Below are 27,364 nucleotides of genomic sequence, written 5' to 3' on the forward strand. Positions count from 1 at the left end.
ACACTTGAAGTATACTGATGATTAGTCTGACTGTACATACACTCAAGTATGCTAAAGTGTCATATATGTAGAATTAAATGCATTTGGATTGTTTAATTGTTTTAAAAGAAAGTTAATCCAGGAAGCACTGAACATTTTTTGAAACCTGATTCTAAAATCAGCTAAATTACTCTTTACAGTTTTTAAAGACATACTTTATTCTTTATTGTCTGTAATTAAGCAGTCATAACCCTGTTGCAGATGCTTCCATGTGTCTTCAGAATGAGAGCGTTTTAACTCCTCGTCTAGTTTTTGTTCCTTTTTCCTTGAAGTTGCTTTAAGGTTGCAAAATTCCTCTCTGTCTGTCAGTATCATACATGTCCGGTATCAGCTTGTTCCAACACTTCATTGAAGCTATATGATGTTTACACTGATTTTAAATGAACTTCTGTGGATTTGAATAAAGCTGGTCATGGAATTTATGCGGGAATAAATTCATTTGGCTGTAAACTTTGAACATTGCCCTCTAAAATCCAAATTGCTGCCCTTCCCTCCCTCACATCAGTCTTTCATGTGAACGGGCTGCTAAGTGCTGGCTCCATCAGAGGGCCTGCAGATAGCAGGGGTTGGGGGGGCGGGGCAGGGCCAAATGGCCTCACAGGATTAGCAGCATTTTCTGCCATTGTCAAGGCTGCACCCCAACTCCAATCACCTCTGTAATCTGCCGACTTGTTCTCAATACACAACCAGATATGCCAGGAAGGGACCTGTTTGTCTGTTCTTCCATCCCCCCGGGGCACTTTGAGATACTGCTCACTGTCCTTCAACATTGACTGAAGAGGAGCGAATCTTTTATGCATCTCAGGCTCAGTAAATACAGACAGTGTATAATTGGCAGGAGAGCACTGCAGATTCATCACAGACAAGTCTCAGGTATAGGTTATTATGTCTTTGGGTGGCAGGGGAGACAGGGGACGGTTGCAACACTATTTGGATTCATCTCAGTTACTCAGAGACTATTTGGACTAGTCTAACTAAGGCTTTGTTTGCTAATTACCCACATAATTTAAAGATGATAACATTTGACATAGAATTCACAATATTTATTTGAAGGGGAAAAAGGCAGTTACTACATATTAAAAATACATTAAAATTCCTCTGATTAACTTTTGCTTTTTGTCTCAGTAAGCACAGCATTATGAAAATATACATTGTTTTACAAGAATATTATAGTATTATGTATTTTTTGCAATAATTATCAAATAACCGTTAATGTTTTTTATGCTTAAACATGAGCCTATGTTGAGTCAATGTGTAGATGTTACTGATGTATTTCAATCTTTCTATATTGCAGAGTGGGACAGAAAGAATGGAACAATTTGCCTGCACATTTGTTTTTTGAGTGAACTATCCTTTTATGTTGTCTTGGTAGGTGGAGGGTCTAACTGAGCATGTGCAGAATGAGTGTCATCACAGGAGGAGGACTAAGACTTGTTGCAACCATTCCCAGCCTACCTTATCCACAATACTGCTTGGAACTTTGAATGTGTTTTTGATTTTGGGGTGAACTGTTCCTTTAAAAGTACCCACACAGAGATGTAGAAATACTCTATTACAAGTAGAAATCCCCAATATAAGGTCACATTTCTGTAAAAATGTGCTTAAAGTATTAAAGTATTTGTTTGTTTTGGTTCCTGTGGCTATATGACATTATTAGACAGTTAATATTGAAGCATCAGTGTGTGCAGCATGTTACTGGCTCAGGCCACTACAAAGAATGTAATTCTGAGGGCTCATGAGATGAGACAAGAAAAAAAAGTTTCACAGTTCTCATAAACCAATGTGTTTTCAGTTTTCAATTGTAGGTGAAACAGTGGATCATTCGAACAGACGAACATATTGAAATAAAATCATGCGGGCCGTTCAGAGGGATTTGGTGGAGCTGTTAACATATGGATATCTGAAATGTGACATAACTTCACTCGTTGTAGGGAATCAAAAGGCAAAAAGGTTGGGAAAAATGGTTTAATCTCTGACATTGTGTCGTGTTTTAAAAGCTTGTTATAATATCTATTGTGTCAAATATTCATCTGAAAACGAATCACAGCTTTCAAATAAATGTATTTGCCTCTGAAATGCAGTAGAAATATAAAGTAGCATAAAATGTAAATACTCAAGTTAAGTTCAAGTACTTCCAATTTGTACATAAGTACAGTATTTGAGTAAATGTACTTGGTTACTTTTCACCACTGTCTCTGTGATTAATAGATACAGGAATGAAAGACTTTGCAGGTCTGAGAGACTTTCACCCAAACATACAAGTATTGATTGACCATTGAACAAAAGACACCGACATCTACACACAGTATCCTATTGTATGGCAGCTGAACTAGACCTCGACTTCAGGTAATGTTCTCACCTGCCCCCTCACTCCACTCTGACTACACCCCCTGGGCTGTTTAGACCCCTCCCTTCGTCTGATCACCAATCAAGTTCAAAGCTCCGACTTTCCAAGGATAGAGACCCAGGGCCCTGATGTATTTGACTTCAGTGTTAGAAAACCTGAAAGCAGCACTTTGTCTCAAAGCTTCTTTGCTGGCGGCGATAAGGAGGACACAGTAACGTGCAACACGTCTTTGGTAAGTTTTATCTCATTAGATCTAACTCGTGCTTTAACGATTTGTTCAGTTTGGGTTGCAGGTACCTCATTACAAGATGCATTTAGCCATGAAGTATTAAAGACTTGTTCACTCTACCACAAAAACACATTTCTTCCAGTGCATAATACATTTTTGCATGTAAACTGTCATTAATAATTTACTGATTTAAAGAGGAATTATTTAATTCCAATATAAAACATTTTAAGTAGAGTTGTTTGCAGATAGATAAGACGTCTTAAATTCTGCATACTTTGTGAAAATATGTTTTTTATACACCTCCAAACTCTCATACTCTCATACTCTAATTTTCCAGAACTTTTGCATTTGCTATTTCTCTACAGACTCCAAATCAAATTTAAACATGCCCCAGCCCCCTCCAGCAGCTGACTCATACCAGCAGCAAGGCTGCACCAGAATGACCCTGGAGAATGCTGATCTCTGGAAGTCCTTCTACAGCATCAACACAGAGATGATTATAGCAAAGCACGGAAGGTAAGAATGCTGGTAAAGTTAGTCGAATGACTAAGACTCTGTACTTACTGAAAATTACCAGTAGTATTTTGTATTGACCAAAGCATACAACACAAAAATATTCACCGATTTGTGACTTTGTGTGTCTGTTTCAGGAGAATGTTTCCCCATTGCTGCATCCGTCTATCTGGGCTCCAGCCTTTTGCCAATTATGTCGTCATGGTGGATATGGTTCCTGTAGACAATTTCAAATACAAGGTAAATACATATGCAACACACACTGTGTGCACTGTTGCTCTCCTTTGAGTTCAGACACAACATGTTCTTCACAGTTACTTGATTTTCATTGTTTTGCACATTTTGTTTAGTTCGCTGGGGAGATTTCAGTATGTAAAACACAGCAGTCGGCAGCAGACAGACATCGGCCTGCCCACCCTGAGCCGTCCACCGCTGCATATCAAAGCCTTTCGCTGCTTCCTGTTTGTGCACTCTCGGCTGGAGGCCCAATCAATTAGCATCCCTTCTTATTTGCAATCGGTGAAAGAGGGAGTGGCCAGCCATCCATACATTCAACAGCTCTTACATCAACAGCCATGGCCCATTTGGTCACAGATATTGCTTTTAGCACCCACTTGAAAACAATGAAGTGCATGATAAAGGGAAAGTGGTGTAGGCTAGCGCTGAGCAAGTCTGGTTGGTGGTGATTTTATAGAAACAGTGTTTTTTTCCTTACCAAAATAATATTAGCAAAAGTGACCAGAAAGATAGAAACAGAATGTAAAGAATAGCCCTGCAATACATCCTGCCAACCAATACATTTTCGTGCACCACAGCTCTCTGCATTGCATCAGTCATTATGAAGTGGAAAAATAACACTTCATGAAGACTTCTGATTAATCAGACATGTTTGCTTGACTTTGCATCCCTCCCCCCATTTTCTCTGTAGTGGAAAAAGGAGCAGTGGGAAGTCGCGGGGAAGGCAGAGCCCCAGCCCCCGTGTCGGACGTACGTGCACCCGGACTCCCCTGCCCCTGGAAGGCACTGGATGAAAAAGGCGTTTTCTTTCAAGATGAAGCTCACCAACAACACTTTGGACCAGCATGGCCACGTAAGACACCATCTTACATATAGAGTTAAATGAAGATGCCGTGTTATATCTATTTTTCACTTTGCTCAGTGTGTGTTTTGCTCACTCAGCTTTTTTTTTTTTTTTTACCCATCAGATCATTCTGCACTCCATGCATCGCTACTACCCCAGGTTTCATGTTACACAGGCAGACAGTCCCTACACTGTCCGCTGGGCCCCATCTCAAACCTTCTCCTTCCAAGAGACGACCTTCACTGCAGTGACCGCTTACCAGAACCCAAAGGTATAAACATGCATATATGTTTTATGCAACATTAAGCCCAAGTGTTGCTGTTGAATTTAAATAAAAATCTGTATCTTTTCTTGCCTTTTCTAAAGATCACCAAGTTGAAGATTGACCACAACCCCTTTGCTAAGGGATTCAGGGAGGGAGGCACCCACTCCCACAGTAAAAGGTAGGAATTACTGTTAATATGGATTGAATTTGTTGCAGGCGAGTCACAAGCACTTCTGAAAATGGATCAGGATCACCTTATAACAGGAAACGCTTATTATTGTAAGAAGAATTTTTTCATGACATAACAAGATATTTCTTACACTATTATGACACAAACTTAAGCTTGAACAATATACACTGCAAAAATCACAGAGGAATTTCAGTGGAATCAAATTTCAATCAAACTTAAAAGTTCAAGTATTAAGTTTCAGAACACTTAATAACTTATAAACATGAGTTCTTCAAATTGAAAGCCTTTTGATTTGAAATCTTAGGTTGAATGAATGACCTGTATGGAGTTCAGTCAACTCAATATTTTAAGTTTAAGTAAACATCACTAGCATATTAGAAGACGTTCCAGTATATATGTTTGAGAATTTAAACTCTTTGGAGCCTTCTATTTTATAGTAGAGAACAAATGATAGAAACTTGTGTCTCCAGTAAACTTTAAGATAAATTATTGCTGCTTCAATGAATGAAAACACTGCGAAAAATAAAAGAGTTAAACTGAATTAATCAAGTTTATTTAATAGAGTTTATTTGTGCTCAATCATTACAAATGACCAGAACTTGTCTTTTCAAATTTAGTGAAACATATAACATAAAACATTATAATGTGACACTTATATTGTTAGAAAGTTAGAATAATAAACTTGTTACAACAGTAAACTTTCCACATTATAATGTGATACTAATTGTTTTTCTTTTTCTGGAGTGGCAGCAATATGCTGCTGTACTTTTGAGGAACCTTGCCAACTACTTTGATTTTTTATTTTTTTTTGTTAACCTCCATGCATTCTATTTGTTCTATATGTTCACATAAAATAACTTGTTTTTGTTACAGTCTTCTGTATTTAATTTGTAATTACCATACGTCACCATAACATTGTCTGTGCTACATTTTTGTTTTAAGCCAATATCAGCATAAGTCTGAGTGGGCAGAGAAGTGTGAAAAATGTCTGAAGTGCTTTATTCTTTTAATAGGTGTCATCCAAATAGAAGCCCTCCTGCAAAAAGAGCCAAGAAATCTCTCTGCAACAGTCCTCCAGGTAAGTTATTTTCGAGTTTTTTTCTCATACAGGTTGTGCGCCACTGTCTTCACACTTTAATGAGATCCTATTAAACACTGTATTTCCCTCTCAGGCCTGCAGAGGATGCCCTCCACCTCTCATTTAGAGCAGGAGCAGAAGAATGAGGCCTCCACACAGCCTCAGTCGTTGAAGAGGGGTGACCTTTCACCCTGGGCTCTGGAGCAAGACCTATCTGAGAGTCTACCTGCTGAGCCCCTGGAGCTGCATGAGACTGACTACAGCTGTGAGGAACAGATGGTGCCTGCTTCCTTCTGTGTGGCGTACCAGCCCTACAGGTATGATTTAAGGTATTCAGGATGACATAAAATCCAGTGAGGAAAATAAAAGTTTTATAACATATATATAAAATAAATGACAGTAATATTGAAAATACCTGGATGGAACAAATAGAAGTTGTGAGAATAATAATTTCATGCACTTCAAAAGAACCATAACTAGATATTATGATACAAATTTTTAGAGTACTGATCTAATATCAGTGCATTAAAGGACCAGTGTATAAGATTTAGGGAGTCTATTGCCAGAATATGGCGGAAATGGAAAATAAAATAAAATAAAAGTATGTTTTCATTAGTCTAATCATCTGAAAAAAAAACTTGGACGGAAACCATTTATATCCACAGAGGGTACAGGTCCTCCTCCATGAAGGCTGCCATGTTGAATGGTCACATTGTAAACAAACAAAAAAAAAAAAAGACTGGAAAACTCATAATCTCAAAGCTAATGCATTCACTATTTTTTTTTTTTAAATTTGAATCAACTCAAACTTAAGTTTAAGTGTTAAGTTCTGAGAAAACTTAAGTTTTACCAGCCTATAATCTTTTGAAATACTTTACTTTTTATCTTTAGCTTAATGTGAAGTTTTGGTTTTTAGAAACCCCTAAAGTTTGTATTTCAAAAATTGTTCACAGTGAGCTGTAAACCTGACGTGTCATTATTTAGGTGCCGGAAAATTAAATCCAAATGTAAATATGAAATTATTAAATATTAACTTGCACTTCAATGAACAAATGAAAGTAAATTATCTCAACAAAACATTATTAGTTGGTAAAATATTTTCAGAATAAAACTGAGCCCAAAACCTATAAATTAATTAAAGTACTTGAAGTTTTGTGTTTTGAGTATGTTCCTCATAGCTCAGACCTGACAAATCAAACACTGGCTATAGACATGGCCTTTGTGTTTCTCATGAGTTTTGTGACCACCGTCAGTTCTCCTGCACACTTGGTAGGGGGGAGTGAGGTGAGCAGTGTTCAATTGGTTACAGTCTACAACTTCACCACTAGATGGCACTAAATCATACACACTGGTCCTTTAAAAAAGATATGAACTGTTCTGTTTTAACAGCTGTATTCTAGTATGTATATATGGAAGTGATATGATTGCTATAATTTCTGTATGGCCTGGCTCAGGTTAAAAAAATTGGCATACAGGCCGCTGCTGGGAAGTAGCTGGGTCCCATTTTGGGGACATAATATTGGATAGGTGCATAGACTCAATACACAAACCAGCATTTTGTGCTGCATCAGAGTGATTTCTGATACTGGTATCAGTACAGCCCTAACCATAATGTCATTTTCTTTTCTCCAGATCTGCAGAGTACGCCACTTTTCAATTGCCTTCCAATGACGCAGTAGCAGAGTATGCCAGATTTCCGCTGCCTTCCAGTGACGCCGCTGCAGCGCACACCACAGTCCACCCTCCACCTCATCCACTTGCCACAGCCGAACACAACACCCAACAGCTACAGAATGGCTATTACCACCATCCTCACCACCACCACAGCCATGCAGCAGATTGGAGCCAGTACCCACTCTTCTCCTACTCCTGTTGGTGACCTTTGACCCTTTGCAATGGTGACATCATTGATGGAGGATAAAACCGCTAAAGCTTTGACGGAATGTTGTTATTATGAGTGGAACAGCAACTGAACTGACAAGCCACTCCAGTGGGTAAAAGCATACGATTGCGTATTACGTTTCCAAGAGCTTGTATTGTATGTGGAGGTTAACTTACTAACTTGTTGGTTTCACAGGAAAAAAGACCCGATTCATCTGAAGCATGCATATTTTCCTGTATTTTTTACAGGCACACGCTAGTTCAGTTTGAGCTTGAACGGCCGTCTGTGTTTACAGTGAGTTTTTTTCAGACACAGTATATATTGTCCTGTATCAATGCAGCAGGGAAATAAGGGTCAAATTTAATCTGCAGGTGTGATGAAAAGATACCGATCTGTACTGTAACAGACCTTCAATAACACAGTATCATATTGCGATATCAAAGTTTTTTTTTTAAGCCTCAAAGGGTTTTCCTCTTATATTGATTTTTGCTCATCTTCAGCTGGAATTACTTAAAATACAATATAGTATAAAATGACAAAATCACTTTAATGCATAACAAAATGTACTTCAACTCTAAATGGAAAAAAATTGTTTTTGTCATATTACATAAGTATCTGCATCAAAAAGTGACAAATTATATATTGGTGTTTAGATGTTGATAAAAGTTGTATTACAATAAAGGAAGATGGACAACAATGGTTAAACCTGTGTGACATTCAGGAATTCTTTTATATGTGTTTTCATTTTTCAGGCACCAGGGACAGTGCCTGATACCTGGTGGTTTTTTTGGCCCCTCGGTTGAGGCAAGCAACCGAGGGGAAGTGAGCTGAGGCAATACTCAAAAATGGAAGTCAGCAAAACCAAGTCATGCTTAATTGACAAAACGCAGACATATCAAGGGCACCATCCCTTCACATCCTCTGTTGTAAGATTAGTGTAGCTCCAATAACCACTAATAGTAACCAGTCATTAGGATTCATCCTCTGGGGATCATGAATATCTGCACAAAGTTTCATCCCAGTCCATCCAGTAGTCGTTCAGATATTTTAGTCTGGGCCACCATGACTGACTGACCAATCAACCGACACTGCCATCCAAACAACTGTGCCCCTAGTGCGGCTGAAACCATTTCATAATCGATTCATATGGACCAGCCAAGGTGCAACCATAGTTCCACTCACCAGCCACAGCACATGATCAAATAAATCCAAACCAGACTGTAATGTCCTGAAAACTACATTCTCTGTGGGATCATGACCCTGCCGCTCTAGTAATCCATTACTATACCACAGCTAGCGGAGACTTAAGCCATTAATTTTCACAAGAGCACCAAATATGTTTTCATCGACTGTATACTTTGAGCACAAGCATTACACAACAACAACAACAACACTATTTAGGGGTGAGAGCGATGGCGCAATGAGAGACTGTCCTAGAGCAGCGAGTCTGACCTGATAAAGTGATGACAGACAGCTAGTGTGGAATTACCATCATAGTCTGGCATAGTTTCTCCGGCAGAAGGCAGGAACGTCTGTGCTGTAAATGTTTTACGAGCGAGGGAGAGGGAAGCCATATCTGGGACATTTATAAAGCTTCAGGGAGCGCACACTGCAAAGGAATTTTCTAGAGCACATCAACTCTTGTATTTTTGTGTAAAATGCTTTTTTAGCATCACTGTAAAACATACGTACAGAGAGGCAAACTGGTATCAAATGTTGGGCAGATACGGTCATCTGTCACTGTGTTTCTTCATTAACACCAACCAGACATGTTGGCTGTGAGGAAGTTTCAAAGTGTGACATTCTGATTACAGGACGGTCGTTTAAACCTCCAGGTCTTCCTGAGGTAGCCTGGGTCATCTGGGTCACCCACATAGCTCATCCTGGATTCCTCTCACCTCACTATAAAATGAATTATACGCCACAGATGGAGTCTATTAGTGCGCTAGAGTTATAATTCCAGCACCCAGGGGTATGCGAGTGTTTGGTCAAGGCTTTTACCAGAGCCAACAAATGTTCTCGAATCCTGTATCTAGATATCAAAGCAAAGGTAATTTAAAAGATCCTGAGACAATGTGCCAGTTTAAGCAAAAGAAGAAGCTTTGAGAAGAAAAATCTTTTAAAATGACTGAATTTCATTCATTTTTGGACGTTCACTACTTATATTCTGATTTCAGGAGTAGCTGGTACAATTTGCTGCAAGAAGTTAATAATTATAAGGTGCTTATTACATGAGAGGGACTGAAACAACTGACTGTTCCTGAGGACTTGCAAGCTATTCTAAGTCTGACTGTGCCAGTTATAATGCTGATTAATTCATGGGCTTACATCTTGTCCATCATGACTACTTAGGCTACTAACAGCTGATGGGTAAAACACTGGGGGTTCCAAAACACATACACACTGGATCACTGACATAATTGATGTAAGCCTAAAAAAGGCAGCATGCAGACTACTGTAGACTGATAACATTAGACTTCATGTTCATTAGTACAACTTCAATCAGCACTAAAAAGAGTTTGCATGTTACTTTTTCGGGCTAAGGAAGCATAGCATGGATTAAAAAGAAGCAGGCAGCGAGATGATCAACAAAGCACAAGGCATCCTTCGACTACCCCGTCAGAAGGGAGAAGAGGAGGAGAGTGGGGGCAGGTGGATGGACAGATGGACAGAACCTACAGGACGCAACACACGAGACACAGGGAGGTGGACTCTTATGTGTCTGCATACGTGATATATATGAGTGTGTAGCATGAAGTCACCTCAACTTTTTTTCATTGTGCAACCCTGTGTTGCATTTTAATTTAATTACATTAGTCATCATTAGCTACATTAGTTACAAAATATCTTTTTTTACCTCAGAAAATAAATACATTGTAGTGTCCCGTTTTTATTAATAATTTCGCCCCATATTTTTTAGATGTTCACATCTGTGGGCAAAAACACTGTACAGCATGGCAGCTGCCACCACAGCTACTTTGAGGGCGGTAGTGGTAATGGACTGTAGGAAGGCCTTCATCGACCGTGCCACACATCCATTAACACACACACACACACACACTGACACTGTGCCCTGAGGAGAGGTCAGACTCAGCTAAGTTTGATTCATTATGGTCATTCTCACTGCAGCCACCGCCTATCACAGTCCAGAGGACTACATTGATTGGCTTTAATGGCAGTTTAACCTGGCACGAAAACAAAGCACAAGGCATCCAGGGATAACAGCCAGAGAGTGAACTACATAAGCAGTTTTCCCTAATCATGGAATAATGATTTTAAAGGGCATAATTTGAAAACCTTATACCAAAACTGTGGAACCTAAAACATTTCCTAAAACTTGTGTTAATAATAATAATTAACTGAATCCTTCAGTCTTTCAACTTTTAGTGGATAGTGTGTTAACTGATGCAAATAACAGTTTAGTAAGAAGGTTAAGGAAGTAATTTGTGACATTATGCTAAAGTTTTAATGGTGTTAATGATTTTTTTTTTTTTTTTTTTGTTCAATACATAGAATTTCTACATCTTCTTGTATATCATCAACATCAACGTTTTAACCATAACATCACGAGAATTAACTTGATAAAGTCTTGTGAATTCCTACTTTATATTTTTTATTAATTCCCTCGAGATGTACAGTCAGGTCCTTAAGTGTATGGACAGTGATGCCATTTTTGGTATTTTGGGTCTGTACACCACCAAAATAGATTTGAAATAAAACAGTAGATGTTTTTCATGGCAGCCATGTTGATATGATGAAGATACTTATTCAAGTCTTGTTCTTTTTAGTGTTGTAGTTTGTATAATTGCTAACACCTGTTTACCAAAAAATTTCATGTCAAAATGGTACAGCAATATTAGGTACACCGTGAAGGAATTACAACCATTTTTGTCCATACACATCACATTTCAATGTATCAAAATTGATTTGAAAAATTAACATGATATTAAATAAAGTCATCATGTTTAATACTTTGTCACAAATAGTTTTGAATCAACTGTCTGCCTGAAGTCTGGCACCCACAGACATCACATAATGCTGCGCGTCTTACCCTGGTGACGGTCTGCCTCTACTGCAGCAGCTGTCTTCAGTTCCTGCTTGTATCAAGGACTTTTTGCCTTCAATTTTCAGTTCAGTCACTTTATTATCCCAGATGGGAAAATTAACTTGCAGTCAGGGGCACTTGCCTCTAGCAAGTAAAGTGCATGCTCTGTTGCATTCAGGTCAGACGACTGAACATTCCACTTTTTTGCTCTTGAAAAGGTCTTTGGTTGCTTTGGCAGTTTGTTTTGGGTCCATGTCCTGTGCAGGCGCTGTCAAATTAGATTTGAGGCACTGGGCTTAAACTGAGCAGACAGGCTTATTCTGGACCGTTCAAAATTCATCCTGTTGCTTTTGTCATCAGTCATATCATCAATAAATGAGGGAGCCAGATCTACTGGTAGCCATACATGCCTTTTTCTGTTCCATACTCTCCTCTTTCCATGACTCTGGTAGATGTTTGTCTGTGTCTCGTCACAAAATCTTGTTCCAGAAGGTTTTTCAAGGTAATTCTTATCAAATCATAACTTGGCCTTTTGATTTAAAGTGATTTGCATCTTGTGGTAAAACCTCTGAAGGTCTTGTGACGATGTCCTCTACTTATCATGGTTTTTGACACTGATATGCCTACGCCTTGGAGTGTTCTTTGATGTGGATGACAGTTTAAAAGGTTTTTTTTCTTCTGTCATCCCCCTTAGCAGTCTTCTGGGGTGTACCAGGCTGTTTCATATTGCTCAGTTCACCAGTGTGTTGTTTTTGTTAAGAGCGTAACAGTTGACTGGAAAGAAAATAATGCGCCTACTATTTCTCCTCTTGTCTGTTTCAGATTTTTCAGTCTCACAAAAGCAATCTCCAAAGTCCAGATGAAACTATTTTGCAGCTTCTACACCGTGATGTACTTTTAAATGTAAGAGGGTGGGCAGGCGGGATATAACGTTACATTTAATTTGATTCGGACATTGAAAAGTGGTAGTGTTATAACCCAATATCCCATGCTGCTAGCTAAATAATGAGTCTTACCTCTATGCTGCTAGAATGATGAGTGGATGTTGTGATATCATTGGTTGAAATAGCTGGCTCAAACCTAAAATATAGGAATACAAAGAAATTAATTTTTTGGCATATATTGCTAAATGGGTGCACAATATGACTGGTGATGTGATCTAAAAGGTTTAAGAGGATTTTTCATTTACTCACAAATTCGACCGGCATTGTCACATCTTTGGTCGTCATCTTGACTGATACCAGGAACAGATTCCAAATGAAAATGGCACTTAGAACTGACTCTAGGCCTTTTATCAGCTGATTAATGTGTTAAGTAATGATGGAATAACACACATCTGTCCTAGGAACACCTGATAAACCAACTGTCCAATTACTTAACATAGTCCTTAAAAGCGTGGACTCCCTAGAGTATATAAACACTGATAATTCCTACACCACTTGTCTTATTTGGATTTAAGTGCTCTTAAATTAAAGCTGAAAATATCCACTTAAAGCACAGAGTTTCATGTCAAATCAACTGTGGTGGTACACAGAGCCAAAATAACAAAAATGTCATTGCTCAAATACTTATGGAATTGACTGTAAAAGCCCATAAGGCAACACAAATAGTTATTGATGATATGGTGTTGGGGGATAAGTGAGTATTTCATAAATGAGTGAGCAGTCTCAGTGTAAGAAAGCATGTATGAGGACCACTATAATCTGTGTGGTACGGTTCTACAGTCATAAATTTACTATAGATGCATGTATGCCCATGGCTACAACACAAGGGAACAGTTGCATAACCTAGCATATTCAAACAAGTCCCAGTAGAGGGTCACTGTCAATGGTTTGAATCCTTTAAGTGCCTGCTAACACGTCACGTTTCCACCACCTGCTTTTTCTAGAACATAGTGCAAAATGAAATGCTAACCTATAACTGATAAGAGTAAAGCCATAAGTTAATAGAATTCAAAAGTCACTGGATACCTAAGTGTTACCAAATCTTATGCCACATACATTATATATTAGCCTTTTTAGAAACTTGGTTTATACTTGTGTTATTTGTACCTGGTTTGAAAAGTGCTGAACAAACAGTCACAGAACATGCCCATCTGAAACATTGCCCTTGAAAAGTTTTCCATTCCCCTATCTCTAGGTCAGCTGACGTTCTTTTATTAGCACTTCATTAAAATTCATTAATTGCTTCCTTTCTCCTGGGCGCAGCCAGAATCAAAACTGGAACTGTCAAAAATTAGAGCAAGAGCAACTGTCCTATGTTCCAGATACACAACCTGTGACGCCAGGCTGCTGCTGCAAACACATCCACACCCACCCAGCCATCTGTGTTAAAAGAGAACACATGCTTTTAGAGGACAGAGACACAAGATGGAGCAACTTAAAGAAGTAGACGTAAATTTTATTTACTTGTTCTGTACATAAAGGGTCAATACCAGCACAGGTGTTAACCATGGGGAGATATTAACACATGTAAATGGTATAAGAAAATAAAAGGCACAATTTTCAATTCTTAAGTAAAAGACAGGCTTTCCTAGAATATGAGAAGAGAGCACAGTAATACTGTTAATGCCATTACAAAACAACTCAGAAGCATGAGAAAAGCAAGTTCACCTCAAGAAAGGAAATAATCAGGGTGTATTGCTTAATTAGTAGATTTCAATAAGTTTGATGAGGAAAACCCACACTGGATTGTTTTGCACAGACCAGGAGGGATCAAAAATAAGAGAAACCTTTATTTAATAAGGACATAAATGACATTAAGCAGCATTTGGCCAGGAAGAACCATCTCCCTGGCCAAGAGGTCATGCACAGAGGCAACCAGCAGGCATTTTTCCCTTTTGTAAATGTCACCGTAGGTACTTTTTGTTTAATATCACTCATTTTAACAAAATGCATGATTTTAATAGCTGACTATAAACTAACAAAAAAAAAAGATTGGGATACAACTAAAAGCTGCACAATGTTACTCTGAGTGAACTGCTGAGCAATGATTTGGGAAAGCACTAGGAGAGACGGGGAGTGAAATAGTTCATTCTTACAGCAGAAATCTAGGGTTCAGCACTGTTTGCACAACTGTTCAATCCTCCTACTGATCAAACAGAATAGGTTGCAGTGCAGTACTGTATGAACAAAGATGCTTTCCACTACTCCGATAGGGCCCGTTTGCATAAAAAGACACAAAAATTGTGCACAGACCACATATTTAAGGAATAAAGCTGGTTGAAATCCTAACTTGACAAGAGTAACATCACATTAAAAACATAAGGTTAGAGAGGGGATTGCATGCGCTAGGAGATGCATTTATCTTACTCTCTGAAAAAAGGCATTGATGGGATCTCATTGGCTTGCTGAGACCTCTTCCTCCTACCCAGACCTAAGCCACTGAGAGTGGACTTTCCCACCTCAGTGGAGAGCCTTCAGTCATTGTGCCCACGCTGCGTTTTTTTTTTAGCTAGCCTTGTACTCAGATGCTTGTGGGAAGTGCTGCCCAGGGCTACTGCCATTGCTATTTGACTTGAAAACCTGTTCGAAGCTTTTGCACTCCTATGCAGAAAGTTGACGTTTATCTTCTAGTGCTTGGTGCTTGTTGGCACTAAAAACCTGCTAATCTCTAAGCAATGTCCTTTTAATTCAAAATAATGTTAAGGACAGTAAGGAGAGGTACCAAGTGAACATGCAAAGTAACCCCTCTACCATACATTTCCATGTCACAGAAAAAAATGTTGATCATGTGGCACAAATAAGAAAAAGATGAAATCACATACGGCCGTGTCGTGTCTTATTAACAAAAGATAAATAAGTCTCATCAGCCAGACTTGAGCTACATCCTCCACAAGCCCATCTCTCCTGCTTCCTCACACATCTCACACACACATCAAAAACCTGTCAACCTGAATAGCTCATGGCCAATAAGTGTGTGTACGTGTGTGCTTGATGGTTAAGGTACAACAGTGACTTGATTGTTTGGAGAAATAACATTTTGACTGGCTGGTTAGCTCCTCATTGCCTCAGTGCTCTCCCAAGTCCATAGGGATATTGCTTCTCCCTACTTCGTACGAATTATCCTCACATGAACAAAACAAACACACACACCAAAACGTTCTAAAGTCCCCAAGACTTCAAACATGACAAATATTCAGAGAATCAAAAAAAAAAAAAAAAAAAAAAAAAAAAAAAAAAAAAACAGACCTGTCGTGATGTAAGGTGGTAAATATCTATTGTGAACACACACACATGCACTTATACATACACACACACACACATACACACTCACACTGATGCCCAGTGATCTGGAAATGAAAAGGACACTAATGCAAAAAACACTGCCCAGCCTGGAACCAAGACATGGGGAAAGGGAACAGGGAGAAGTTGGGGTCAGGTTTTTAGTTTGGATCCAATGTCCAAAGCTGTAAACAGTCAGAAAGCCTTGCAACGGTTGGCAACAACAGAAGGGTCGCTATCATTGTACAGCCCCAAAGCAGGCAAGCACGTAACCGAGGTGACACTGGCGGGAGAGGTGGAGACAGCCAGCACATTCAGGTACAGGTCGATACTGGCGAGAGGGTCCAGTCGAAACTCTTAGGTCAGTCACTCTCGTCCGGATTCTGGGGGTCTATGATTTTGACGTGGGTGAATGGGAAGAGACCCCTCCGCCCATTCACCTCGCCCTCCCACTGACCGCTGATGTTCATCCGTGTAACCTTGACGATGTCACCAACCTGAGGAAGGAAGAAGAGGAGCCCGAGTTACAGAGGGAGCAGGGTTTGTTTACAGCACAAGCAGAGTGAGTTTTAAAATGAAATACGTTACATACAGAGCTTTCAGTATGATGTTGAAAGTATGAAGGGTTTCCTGTACACAGTAGTCAGTATCTAAAACATATTTCTAATTAATGCATCCATATATTACAAAAATGATGCAATTAATTCCATGAACCAATCATAAAATTTCTGTTACTTGCTCCACTCAAAAGGGTCCAACAATACCCCTCTGCTCCTGCTAGCTTAATCTGCATCTCTGAGTCCTAGCCAACTCAAAAACAGGGACTTGATGCAGTTATATCCCTCCAGACTCCCTTGATGAAATTTTAGTAAGTAATTTTACCTCGCAGAACATAGGAGTTGCTGGTTTTCCATTGCCTTGAACAACCTCATGTTCAGATCCATACTTAACTTGTCAAAACACCAACGTCACACAATAACACAAAACTAACTGATCGAGGCAGTGGTAGAACAGCAACACAAGTGTTCTGTGAGAGGTAAAATTACAGTTTTTGTCAAAGTCGTCTTGGTGGCTTTTAAGAGAGCATAGACGGCGTTTCAGTTTCCTGTCAGAAAAGGCTGGCTAATAGCAAAGTAAAGCGCCGGTAATGAAATGATAATGACATTTAAGGTGGCTCCCATATGTTGTGCTGCTGTCCTCTTCTACAGCTGTCCACAGCAGTACATTGCTTAGGATCCCTTTTGGGACTCCTAAGGGAAATGTTAATCAAAACATCTGCTATGCTAAAACAGTCTTGAGAAATGGTTGAAACAGCCAAATGTGTTTTATGAACTTGGGTTTTCTAATATTTATTTTCACTCAGATTTTTGTGGATCACATATATTTTTATCATTTGAAGCCACATTTCCAAAGGTTTTAATTAGTGACATTGGGAACACTTGTGTTGATCCTATATGTCAATATGACTGTGTGAAAAAGATCTATTAGCTTATAAAAAATATTTTTAACTTCAGACATGTGGTCACAAGATATTCTGCTGGACAAGAACATTTAAAAATGCTGTGTGGTCAAACTAAAAACAATGTTTTTTTCTGAAAAACTGTAGTGTTAGAGTTGTACTTTTCCACACTGCAGCTGCATCGCAGCTTTTAGGGGCCAAGTTTAATTGAAGTGCATTACTGCATAAAGAGTGCATACACTTTTTGTTAAGGTGGCCAAGATGTTAATATGACTCAATGAAGTTAACAGAGTATCATAGTTTTGAGAGTGTAATTTCCACACAATGCACCTGCGATAAGCGGAAAAGTCAGGAGGTTAATTTGAATTTTAAGCTAGTGATTAACTGCTGCACCCCACACTGTTGTAAAGATACACATAAAATGAGACACAGTTAAGGGTCCACATTTTTCAGAGCCTAAGGAAAAAACACAATGCATTAGGCATGTGGCCTGTTTTTATTTTAAAAGCTTCTCCAAACTACACTGCAATGCACAAGCGTGTATACAACACCAAGCACACTTTTTAAAGCAAAAGCTGTTTGTCAGATTTCCACATGTGCATGACACTGTGGTTTAAAAAGACGACTGAACTGTCGCTCAGATGGGCTTGTGACACTGAATGTGACCCCAATCTGTTAAAGCCATATGTTCTTTATCAGGATTAGAAGAGAAAAGTCTCCATCATCAAAACCATGATTGAAATGTGAATGTGAGGTCACACCATTTGTAGCTTTAACTTCAGAATGAGGCTTCAAGGACATCTAGTCTTTGGCATTATCTGTACCAATAATCCTTTACGCTGTCCCAGAATGACAAGAATGCTACTTAGTCATAAAAAGCTTCTGTGGAAGCCGCCTGTCAAAGACTGATAAACTTGAATCAGGCCATCTGAATGAATCATGATGCAGTGAAATTAGATTGACATCACTAGCTTCCTTATAACATGGAAAAAAACTGCCCCGTAAGTTTCAGAGGAGATTGGCTGTTATGAATATGGACTTTGATTAAAATTCACAACTTTGTTTTTGACCTTGCTAACCTAGTATTAATTAGCAACAAATCTGATTATATCAAATTTACTTGATCACTTCAAAGAATCAAATTCTTATGAAAGTCAGACTTGTACTATGCTATAAAAATGAACACAATAGCCTAAATAACTTAATTTCATTTGTTGTGGACTGCCTGTCTCTGAAGTGAATAAATAATGAGTCACAGCTTCTGCTTCTTGAACCCCAGAGGCCCCAGAATAGCCACAGAAAAAAACTAAAGGGGTTTTGCTGCAAGCTATGATCTATTCTGAGCCAAAGACAAGAGACAGATAGAGGAGACATGATGAGACGAGGTAAGGTATGCATTTTTAGTGCAAAGCAGGTTTTAAGACCAGTAAATCAAAAATACCACAGGACAGACCAGGGTTCCATCTTAATCTCTGTCTAGTGACAGATTTCTAGGGTTTCTGGTGGCTTCCTTCTCTCAGAGTCATTACTTCTGATTAATCCTTGATTGCAAAGGTTCAAAAACATAATATGAACATTAGATTAAGATTAGGAATGATAAAAAAAACAGAAGAACAAATTGACTTTAAGTGAGAAACAAGAGATCAGCAATTCTGCCTGCAATTTAGTACACAAGTCTGAAAAACCCTGTGTCTATTTCCTAGTCTTCATGGGACTATATAAACACATACCACAGGCAATGACAATAGCATCTACATTTCTTAACTGTAGCTAATGCAAATCACATATTTTGCAGTATCATTCTTTCACCTAATTGAACCAAAGTTCTGCCAATCCTTGTAAGAAGTTTGGCCCATCTTTGAGCTGCACTGCAGGTATTAGAGCCAGGACTGCTCCTGCTGGAGAAAAGGTGCCAAAAACAGACTTGCAGCCTTAACACAGCCAATGTTCAGAGAGAGAAGGCCTCTGTATCCACTGTAACCCATTACAGCACTGGGTTCAAGCTTGCCACTGCCACAACTTGCAGTAATTCCTAAAACAGTGGATGACAAAATCATTAAACAGCATCAACTATAATGAACTAGAACAACACTAGGGTTTAGAGCCACTGCCCCGTGATGTGCTGTCATCCAATGGGACAGTACAGGAGCCGAGTGCACCAAGCTGGTTGAGGAATGAGTGGAAAACAGCCTGTAGAAACAGACTCTTTTCACATTTAATATGGTGCATTAAGGATTTATTTCAACCAAACCAGAGCTGGTAATTGTTTGAGGAGTGGAATGACTAACAAAGACAATTTTGGTGAGTGAGTTTTACATATCTTCTCCTTAATTTGAAAATTGAATGACGTTCAAAATATGTGTGAGAATGTGTCATTTCATGACACCTGATGTGAACTTGCTGCTCACACATATATCCCAGCTGACACTCTGGAATTGATATGTTAACATGTCTCTTGTCGCCAGATTCTTGCCAACACACAGTCCTATTTCACAATAAGGTCACAGTAAGATTTTTCATAATCACCAGTAATGTAGATAATGCCTGAAACAAAAAATAGATCAGTCTGGTAAGTTCCGAAAATTACTTCTGATATCCAGTCTCTTCACTGTAATTCAGCCTTTAAAATCAAGAAAAGAAAACACTTATGCTGTATCACGATATAACGATATCCAAAATCTGGGACGATATAGTCCCATGATAATGATATATACTGTCCAGCACTAATTGACAATTAAGAAATCAATCCCCCCTTCTCTTCTCAACAAAGTGTGAGGAAAGACAACCACATGTAGATCAAAGTTTTGCTTTAGGATCTAAAGCAAAACTTAGTCTATAATCTTGTTTTGTTACTGTGGATGCGGTAGTATCAAGAGTCCCTCTTCCCCAGGATTAGCAAAGTTCACAGACAGTTTTCACAACAGCGGCACATCTGAGGTGTGGTAATGTGGGCCTGAAAATGTTGCTAAGAGAAGCAACGTTACTACTTTCCCACAGCAGCTCTGCATTTTGCTAGATGAACATGTAGTGTTTTAAAGGAGAACAGTGATCATTTTTGGCAGCTGATTAACAATTAAGAAAGAGTTTAAAATAACTGTGCATCCTATGAGTAACAGTGATCAAGTACAAAATATCCTACTCAGCTAAAAACACTGAGGGACCTAGGGGCATCTCTGACTTTTGTTGAATAACTAATAACTGGAGCAACCAACCGAACTGATCAAAGCAGGGTTTGAATGTGTCCACGCTGCTGCAATTAGGCCTATAAATGCCAGTGCTGCACAGTAATTGGAATATTATTTGGTGAATGAAAGGATTCTCTGGAATAAAAAGATGCTTGTCAAGACTTACTCGTCTCTTTAACAAAGTGGCACAGAGATGACATGAGTTGACTGAACATACATTCTATGTGTGCTTGACCCATTTATACAGCATTAGACAGCAGTCATGGGTTAATCTTTCAACTCCAGTCTGCAACTGCGGCTCCATACACAAAGAATGGCATAAGTGCCAAATAAAGTAATGTTTCAGTTTCAGTTCTCCCATGCTCACTTTGATTGCCCATTTCTGCACACTCCCTCTTTTTCTATTGCCTGGTCTGTCTCTCTTTGTGGAGTTGGTTAAATGAACATTAGTTTCTACTTTATACAACTGTTGACAAAAGATGGGCAGTTAAGGATGCAGATCCAGGCCGGCTGACATGTCTAGCTGACTTATTCAATGGGGGTCCTAGTGACTGTCTGTACAGTGTACAACTAATAAAAACAATCACCTCAGGAAATACCTCATACCTCAGACAAAGTGACACAGGAAAGAGAGCAGAGGAGACACCAGGACTAATGTTAAGGGAGCTGTCTAACCTTTAGCATAAATACCATTCACCAGGTTTGCTCACGGTCCAAATTTACATGCTTATTTCTGTACAAGAATCATAGGGACGCTGTGTTTCACCATTCCCCACAACAGAGGCCTTGTTTACTTCCTGCATCCACTGATGCACTCTAATATCAATGAATGGCAGCCCAGAAGGGCTAAGATACCTTTCATTTTCATCTCTCCCCTGGGGGCTTCACTACAGCCCAGTCTGCTATCAGAGAGAAGCATTTTGGAGCTCTGCTGTACACATGAAGTGCACATTATGCGTTACATCACATGCTTCAACATGTTACCACAGTCAAAGCCGATTTGTATTAGCCAGAGTGCATCGCTGAGAAATTCAACAGTGCGGCTGACAGAGCTGCTGCCTGTTTAGCAGATAGCTAGCTAGCTAGCATGAAGGTTGAGCCTGGGCCACTAAGAGCTATAGTAAAGTGGTATAATTGGGGTTCTTCTCACCCATCAGTGGAAGTTGAGTCACAATACCATGGGGCATCAAACCACCAAGTCCCCGCCTAACTTCAATGTACAGCTATCAAAGGGCATTTTGCATTAATCATTCCAAAGCAAAAAACACCAACATGTGTAACAGACAAAGTATACACATCTTCAACACCTATCCCCTCACATCACCATAACTTCTTGTCTAACCAGAAGCCAGAGAATCAGGGTTAACTATCTTACACTGAACAATAAATGAGTCTGGCATTCATTCATTGTCAGTGATTCTGGCAACAAGTAGCAACATAACATCTACATGCAGCATGTTGCCAGTGCCCAGGGCAACAAGTTGAAGTTGACCAGAAGTAAACTTAAAGCAAATGAACAAGAACATGCAAATACACAAATTTCTCAACTTCTGCTAAATAGCTGGGTACAGCCAGACTTTCTCTGAAGTTCTGCATCACCACACGCCCTTACCAGAGTGGCTACAGTTTGGTTATGAATCTTTTGGTGTGACCACACAGTGCGACTATAGCCTTGCGTTAGAGAGTTGGAGAAGAGCTACAAGCTATCCTTTGACACCTTCACACATAGAACCAGCAAGATGACTGCGGTGACTCTGTATGCAGCACTGGTGTTTTCCCCAATTCTCAGTACTAATTACTGCCTACTGCAAATGCAATTGCATACTCCTTTACAAGAAACGTTGCAATGCTAGCAATATTCCACTTTCGGTCTATACTGTAAAATGTTTTTTTTTTTTTTTTTTACAAAAATAAAAAGTTAAGGGGGAATATAAATTAATTATGTTGTCCCATTATCTCTTGAGATTGGTTAGCTTTGTCCATTCAGAGGCAGACTACCAACATTTACATGTCTGATCTGGAAATCTTACAGCCACTCCTACCAGAGATTAAAGCCAAGATGTGATGATTTGAAGAGCAAAAGCATCATCTTCTGTCAACCTCTGAGCTACTGTTATCTAAAGCAGGTGATTTTAGTGATATTACTAAAATGAAACATTTCTACACTGGAACAACACCCTTTTTGGCACTGTGGTAGAAATGTTGAGTTAAAAGCTTCAATGAAGTAACTCCTGAAAATCTTTTTTCTTACTTCCAGTAGTTTCATTCCTCACTCAGCAGTGATGTACAGGTGGACTCCAGGACCCTGTGACATCACTGTTGGGTGTGATTACAAGTTCAACAGAGCAAGACCTCTCTTGCTCCAGACGTCATTTGTAGATGCCACTTTAGCCTTTGGGATTGTATTTTCATGTCACTACCAGCTTAGACAGGGTAAAACTGACTAGTAAACAAATACACTGAAATACTGATTTCATTTAGTTGGTTTTATATCTATGAGTTTGTGATCTAGGTTGAGTCAGTCAGAAAAACAGTCTCTTGTTTTTACTCTACATAAATCATAAACCCTTGAATATGAAAAGGACTCACTGAAATTGGTTGAGAAATGTAAATATTGCAGTGCTTTGGCACTGAAATGGCCAAATGTGCTTGGTAATCTTACCGAATGTGAATCAAACTAAGTTAGTTTGATGCTCTTAATGAACTTGTCCCAAGAATTTACATTTAACGCGTTACTATTTATGAAGCCCAAACACATTATTTGATATCAAAAGCAGACATCCATTAAAGTCCAACTTAACACAGCAAGTGAAGTCAATGTGATCTCCTTGAAAGGTATGGAGGAAGACAGGAAGGAAAGAGAAAGGTCAAAAGACGGCTTTAGATAAAATGTGTGGGATAAAGTTAAATACGGTGTTACAATACCTCTAGAGCAAGAGCTGTTTTGTCATAGGCGCATGGCACTCGTTTCTGGATGGCTTTCGCCATGACGGGGCCGTTCTGCATGGACGGTAGAGGGGTGATAACTGCTCCAGGTGTGCCAGGGGGCAATGGTGAAGGTGTCTGGGGCTGGGCGTAGGCATGGACGAGGGCGTGGGAGGGCTCTGGGATCCCATAGCTGTTGGAGTTGCGAGATCCATGGGAAGGCTGGCCAGGGTGAGGCGAAGGTCGTACCAGTTTCTCCACATAGGGCACGGGGATCATCCCGACGCGTCCTTCTTTACTCTTGGCACTCCACCACTGCTCCTCTGGCTTCTCCAGGATGATGAGGATCTCCCCCTTCTTGAAGGGAAGGTCCTCTGCATCGCTGCCAGTGAAGTCATATAGAGTCCGCACATACTCCAGGTTCTCCTCTGGGCCACCCACAGGCTGGATGGGGCATGTCACTGAGCTTGGGTACCTTGAGAGATTAAAATAATGAAGCAGAGGAAGGAAACATAATGTTAGTACTGTAACTTCACATTGATAATGAAATGAAAGATCAAGATGAAATCAGGGACATATTTCCCTTTAGTATCAGATATGTTGATGATGAATGTTAACATCAAAAGGCTCATTTTGTATTTGTGAAAGTGTTATTTACACATGCCTCCCTAAGGAACATGTGCACATAAATGTTTGGTAATGTAGTAGAAACAAATAGCTGGCAAAAAGGCTTAAATAGAGAACAATGTTAAGGGACATTTCAACCCAGAGAGCCATAGAGATGTTTGCCTTCTCGCAAATATAACGGGAGTAGATGGCATGTGACACATGGTGCTGAAAATGGGAAAAAATGTAATAGCTATTTTCTTTCTACCAAACTAACCATATGAAAACATGCAGAAAGAAGCGTACATCTACATCACAACTCAGCAGAAGAGCTGATATTTATATCCTACAGTATCACATGCGTGAGCCTCTCTTCCATGAGTAGATGCATGCTGCCTTCTGCACAGTGGTAAGGTTGGTGGATGTAGGTAGGCAGGAAGAAAACAGTTCCTACATAAAACCGTTTTTCTTGATTTCTATAATGAGACACTGCTGTTGAGTTTTTTAAAAATATTTTTTCAGTGCTTTGAGCACCACAAACCGAGTCTAGTTTCATGATATTTGAGAGAAGGCAGAGATCTCTACAGCTGATATTGCCAAAACTCAGCATCTGACACCAAAACAATCTAGATTAATAAATGGCACTACAGGTTTTGATTTTGGGGGTGAACTATGCCTTTAATGCCTATATAAATATACAATGACTTAGCAAGATGTGAAAAAAATGCCACATACAGAATGCTATAAAAAATAAAATATGTAATACTCAGCCAGAGTTATGGCTGCAAACCTTACTAACACAGTACATAAACATACAAACCACAAACTTTACCGGCATCCTGGCCTGGTAAACATTTATTTATTCAACCTAGTGGTGTTGGGACACCACACAGCCTTACTATAAACATTAAACTGGATGCATGGTTGTGGTGCGTCCACCAGTCTCAAATATAGACTGGATGTTTCAGGGGATATCTGCAGGGTACTGCAGTCTGACTGAAAGTGGGTTAGTTTTGATAAAAATAGACAACCTAGTTAACCTAGATTAGCCAGGCTGACATATGTATGAGGCCTAGGTGTTCTGGTACTTCATCGTGATGTACATCTTACAATCATGTAAGAGTGTAGTAGTATAGTAAGAGTATGGAGTGAGGTCTTCCCTACCTGGGGGCTGGCTCTATCAGCGTGGTCGTATCCAGGTAGTGGATTTTGTAGAACTCCAGGAGAGCAGGGAGGTGATCAAACTCTTGGTCGCCTATCTTAAACCTTTTGCTTGGCAATGAATTGATGATATAGTGAGACACTTTGGAGTTTTCAGACACTGACAGCACGTAGTCGCCGGGGCAGGTCGACGAGTCTCGAACGAGAAACATGCCATGTCTCTGTCCTTGTAACCTATTCTGCGCCTCTTGTCGTGACACTGGTCCAAAATACCAGGCGGACCGATCAGCTGAATCAAACCGAGCAGTTGACATTTCTGTTCCAAAAAATAAGTTAATATCACTCTACAAATAAGAAAAAAAAGAAAAAAAATCAAGCTAGACAATAAGTTAAAACGTGTATGCGTGGTTGGAATTGGCCAATCACAGCAAATTGGAGGATTTGGAAGATGCAGGGTAGGGCATTCGTCGCCCTCAAACGCTGCAGGCTCCGGAGCCCTCCGATTTAAAAAAAAAAAATCGACAACCAAAACACAAAAACAACCTGACGTTTTCAGAGACAGGCTGCGACTGGCTTGATCCAACTTTGGAGCATAATGTGGTTCCTGTGTTGAGCAGTCAATGGCCGAGTGATTGTTTGAGCGGCCAAAATGGAGAGAAATAAAAACTTACGACAGCCAAACATCGACAGAGAGCCTCGAAGCAACAAATGATCAATGAAGCTTCCCTTTTTCGTTCCGCCTTCCGAGAACACACCAGGCTTCTTCTCTTCTAATAATTTATCTCCCCCAGTATGTGTCAGTTAAGAGAACGGAAAAAGGTGGCCTCAGTTTTTCGTCTGTTAAATCCTCATGTCTGCCGAAATGTGGCCAGTAGAGCCGCGGGTCGGAAGCAAAAATGATTACTTTGTATCTTCTTGATCTCACGATAAGGCACACGTCATGGAAATGCGTTTTTGAATCCCCTTTCTCGAGTCGGAGCAGACTTTTGAGGCAGCACAGCAAAAAAATGGCGGCCCGCAACACGTCTTCACACAAAAAATGATTTCACGGCAGCGGCTCGTCTCCTGCGCGTGCATCTCAGGGGCCAGGACGATATACCGGAGCCGCTGGCGATGGTTCCCGGGCTTAACGGTTCTATATTTTCTACTTTCCCTTATTTCTGCTCGTCCCCCCCCTCACCCGAGCCACCGCAAGTGCGAGTACGAGACCGAAAAATGGCGACGGGAGGGCAGGTCCCGCTTTCTAGCAGCACGTCACCGACGCCTGGAGGGAGGGGGAGAGGGGGGGAGATGGGTGGTGGGTGGGAGGAGGAAAGGGGATGGGCGGATGACGAGGCCACCTCCCCCTCCCTCCACCTCCATGTAGAGCAAGGTGTCAATCATGTTTCCATGACACAGCTTCAGAACATTTTGTGTGACAAATCATAAAGCATTGATGTCATCAGCACAGGCCAAACAAGCAGTGAAGTAAGTCAAAATAGATTACAGGCCTATTTATAACAGCACCACGACCCAGTGCTGATTTTCTGCTCTGCTCATAGTCCAATTTTTATTTTTTGGAAGCAAAGTGCAGTTATGAAATGTGAATAAAAGTTAAATTTATTTTATTTAGCCCAATATTATTATAAAACTTTTAGCAACTGAAAGGACAGGTAAATGTCAATCTTGTACATATGTGGCAATGTCACAGTGTAAAAGAATACTTAATTGCAGGTAAAATAACTGAGTATTATTAGCAAAATAATTCATATATATAATACATATTTATCATATAAAGAGTCTGAAAATTTAAATGGTTGTGCAGCAACTCATTTTCATACATTATGGGATTATTAATATTGTCAGATTATCTCCAAGTATGGTTTTGCTGTTGTAGTTTATTGGGGGTGGAGCTTGGTAACTTTCCTCAATTATACAGATCTATCACAAAATAAAGGACATATGAGGTGATATGTTTATACAGCTGAGATCACTGTGGTCTCAGTCCTCAACAGTGTTCCCCGAGCAGAATAAAAAGAGCTTAATTTCATTATCATTGCTGTATAATGATATATGAGTGACTGCAGATTTAATTCTTAAGTGATGACAGTCATATCTGACAACTCAATCATCTCAGATGGGTTCCCAGAGGACACA

General features: G+C 39.7%; 2 protein-coding genes across 3 annotated transcripts; one reads left to right on the forward strand and one right to left on the reverse strand.

The window, feature by feature from the left end:
* The first annotated feature begins 2,985 nt into the window (after positions 1-2,985).
* LOC146308245 (T-box-containing protein TBX6L-like) lies at positions 2,986-7,680 on the forward strand. Of its 2 annotated transcripts, none has more exons than XM_084745922.1 (8): positions 2,986-3,131; positions 3,266-3,368; positions 4,057-4,218; positions 4,334-4,480; positions 4,576-4,652; positions 5,678-5,742; positions 5,837-6,071; positions 7,375-7,680. In XM_084745922.1, the coding sequence occupies exons 1-8, from the start codon at positions 3,001-3,003 to the stop codon at positions 7,619-7,621; spliced, it is 1,167 nt and encodes a 388-aa protein (XP_084602048.1). In that variant the 5' UTR covers positions 2,986-3,000; the 3' UTR covers positions 7,622-7,680. The 2 variants fall into 2 exon arrangements, with proteins under 2 accessions (XP_084602048.1, XP_084602049.1); XM_084745923.1 differs by having other exon boundaries at positions 5,837-6,059.
* Positions 7,681-14,048: 6,368 nt separating this feature from the next.
* On the reverse strand, positions 14,049-26,464 carry crkl (CRK like proto-oncogene, adaptor protein). The gene is made up of 3 exons (XM_084745785.1): positions 25,232-26,464; positions 23,462-23,936; positions 14,049-16,389 (listed from the first exon to the last, which is right to left on the reverse strand). The coding sequence occupies exons 1-3, from the start codon at positions 25,540-25,542 to the stop codon at positions 16,255-16,257; spliced, it is 921 nt and encodes a 306-aa protein (XP_084601911.1). The 5' UTR covers positions 25,543-26,464; the 3' UTR covers positions 14,049-16,254.
* Between the last annotated feature and the right edge of the window lie 900 nt (positions 26,465-27,364).

Source organism: Lutjanus erythropterus, chromosome 20, assembly GCF_056507025.1.
Source record: "Lutjanus erythropterus isolate fLutEry1 chromosome 20, fLutEry1.hap2, whole genome shotgun sequence".
Lineage (NCBI taxonomy): Eukaryota > Metazoa > Chordata > Actinopteri > Lutjaniformes > Lutjanidae > Lutjanus > Lutjanus erythropterus.